The sequence below is a fragment of the Protobothrops mucrosquamatus genome, unplaced genomic scaffold (genome assembly GCF_001527695.2).
Source record: "Protobothrops mucrosquamatus isolate PMUCROS unplaced genomic scaffold, P.Mucros_1.0 scaffold_152, whole genome shotgun sequence".
In the NCBI taxonomy this organism is placed as follows: Eukaryota; Metazoa; Chordata; class Lepidosauria; order Squamata; family Viperidae; genus Protobothrops; species Protobothrops mucrosquamatus.
The window spans coordinates 473,389-476,251 of NW_015386228.1; the positions used below are offsets into that span (position 1 = coordinate 473,389).

The following is a 2,863-nucleotide window of genomic DNA, read 5'->3' on the forward strand; positions in this document are numbered from 1 at the left end:
TAAAGTTTTTTATTTATAATACAATTAAAACAAAAATGGACATACGTGGCATTCCAGAGTAAATATTCCTAACAATTTGTTTCTCGTGATACAAAAACTTAATACATCATCCTTAACCTCTATATAAACCTCATTCTTCTACACAATACAATTATATATACAATTATATGTACAATTATATGTATGTTTCAATCCTATCATTAGCTTAAGATCCGAGCGGTTCTCCTTGATTCATACCAGCGGTAAAATTTGTCCCAGATTTCAAAATATTCCAGTTCTGTCTTATCTTTCATAGCCATTGTAAGCCTGTCCATCTCTGCACATGATAAAATTTTATACAGGATTTCTTCTTCCTTTCATCATCCTCGAGAAACTCTTAATGTTGCTTCTGAGCCTTGCCATGCACGACCCCCTCCACTTGCCAGCCATACCCAATGCGTGTAAAGCCAACCTGCTTTCCTTTGTTTTGTCTACACCAATTGCAGATCACAACCACTTTCAGGAGTGTTACTGAGTGAGTGTGAAATGTGAACCAGGAGGCAGGAAGCATGGTAGATGATGGGCAGTCAATCTGCCAATTAAAAAAAACAACTGCAGGAGAAACATGCTTGATTGAGTATTCCACCCACAATAGAAGTATGAGAGAGTTTTAAAAGCTGGTTTTCTGTTTTTGGAAAAATCTAGATTTTTTTTTTAGCTGCTTGTAACTTACCTGTGTGGTTTTGCAGCTGGCGGCATGAGATAGATGGGGCCATGTCCAGTAGAAAATTAAGGTGGGAAATCTTTGTATGGTAGCACTTGAGTATTTTCCTTTCTGGTGGTTACATGTTGTTGTCTTTTCCTTTTATTGATTATTTTCTTCTTTATTTCTCTTTTTGTTTAGTGCTTGTTTTGCTAAGACTTTTTTTGACAGTTACTACATATGATTTATAATGCTTAACTGTATTCTGAGTTATTCTTTTTTCCCCTTCTGTTTTTTTAAATTCTGTCATCACTTCAATGTTGTACCTCATGAGTTCTGTTCTTATTTTTACTTGGTTCAACCATTTATCAATTGTCCCCTTGTCTTTATGAATTTATTTGAACTACCCATTTTAATGACTGAGGTGGTTTTTCCCTTGTCTAGTCTCTTTATTTGCTTGTCTTGTGGTTTTGACTATGTTTGGCATTTATTGCATAACATAAATAAATGGTTTATGCTCATTTTAGAGTTATGGTTATTGCTTAACTTGCTCCTTCTTCTGCAGAGAGAAACTATTTTCCTATATTAGTTCAGAGTGGAGAGTGCTTTGTTGAGTCCAAGAGTGCTCAGTCCAAAGAGCTGCTTCATCTTGCTTGCTTGGCTACTTGTAGTCACTTGGCTTAAGACTGACAAAGATCTGTGAGGTTTGGGGGAGATAAGTAAATTCGATATTATCTCTGGGAGAGTTTTATTCCTGGTAACTGGAACCAGCCTTACAAAGACTTTTTGATGTTTCCAAAATATCGCTTAGAGAGCAGATCCTGAAACTTGGGATTTACTGAACTGAAACTACTCTTCTGGTTCAGAAGATCCCCAGTCCCTAAGGCATGTTCTTCAATTGATTTGAACTCAGGTTTGTCTTCTTTTACAGATTTACTGGCCACCTCTTCCTGGGCAGAAAGAAGAATGCTTCCGGAAAGGAAAGGACATAGCGGTAGGTCATCCCATTGCTTGTAAAATGCTTATGCTAAACTTCATCTCCACTCTGTGACATATTTGAAATGAATTTGCAGTTTCTAAAAATATCTGCGGTCACCTTGGATTTTCTTTTTCCAAAAATTTCGTTCAGTCCTTCTTCTACACAAAGGATTCATCCATGGTTGAACATCACTCCCTACCCTAACTTAAGCAAATTGCATTCTGTGAGGAAGGAGATTGGGGATCTATTTCCTCACTCGTACCTACCCACAGCACAAAAATGACTTGGTATCTGCTGTGCCCTATGGCATTCTTGATTTCATCCCCAGCTGAATGAGGCTTAAGTTGTCCCGATCTGTACTATTAATGCATTATTTCCCCTTTATTTTGACATCATCAAAGAGCAAACTCAAGGAGTGTAAAAGTTTTATTACTCATAGGCATGACGGGAAGGGAAGGGAACAGATATAGTCAGGGTATATAAGTTGTTAGTGGGACAGTAAATTTCACGCTAGCATAGTTGTCCATCTACTCAAGGATAGGTGGATAGCACTTTAATAAAGCAGGTGGGGAAAATGCCAGTGTTGACTTTGCACCATGCTTTATTTTAGCTCATACATTTTCCAGCATAGGCTGTTGCCCTGGCTCTCATAGCCATGTAAACAAGTCTTCCAAGGTCTTGCATTTGTTGGGAATCATATACTGTCTTAGCAAGCTTACTTATTGTATAAGCTCAGGCTATTCTGAATTGGTGGTGTATTGTCCAAAGTCCCTTAGGTTTTTTCTTCCTAATAATTACATAGGAGAGGAACCTTCCTAAATCAGGTCAGATATTTATCTGGTCTTAAATCCCACTTTAGACACCAGCCAGATACCTAGGAAAATCCACAAATAGGGCTTAAAGTCAGCAGCTTCTCCTGTTGTAATCTCCAATCAGTCGGTATTCAGTTCCATGCAGTCAGTTAATCCAAGAAAAGCAGGGATGAGAAAATCTGTCAATATCGGTTTTGCTCAGTTTTTCATGTTTTCCAATGCTAAATTTGTTCCATGCTACTTTGGCATCTCTTCTGAGTTGAGTTTTTTCTTGTAGTGCTCACAAAAAGTAAATGCTTCCTATTTATGTACACGTTTTTGTAAAAGTTTTTCCTAAAGTATATATTTTATAGGCATTTTTTCCTAGCATGACATAGTTTTGATTGTTGT

At 37.3% G+C, this 2,863-nt stretch overlaps 1 protein-coding gene across 1 annotated transcript in view; it reads left to right on the top strand.

The window, feature by feature from the left end:
- The window catches only part of SEMA3G (semaphorin 3G), a 69,410-nt gene that overhangs the window by 15,075 nt on the left and 51,472 nt on the right, over positions 1-2,863 (top strand). Inside the window, exon 3 of the mRNA XM_029284886.1 lies at positions 1,614-1,676. Coding sequence (XP_029140719.1) covers positions 1,614-1,676 — 63 coding nt within the window. The remainder of the gene's footprint in view (positions 1-1,613; positions 1,677-2,863) is intronic.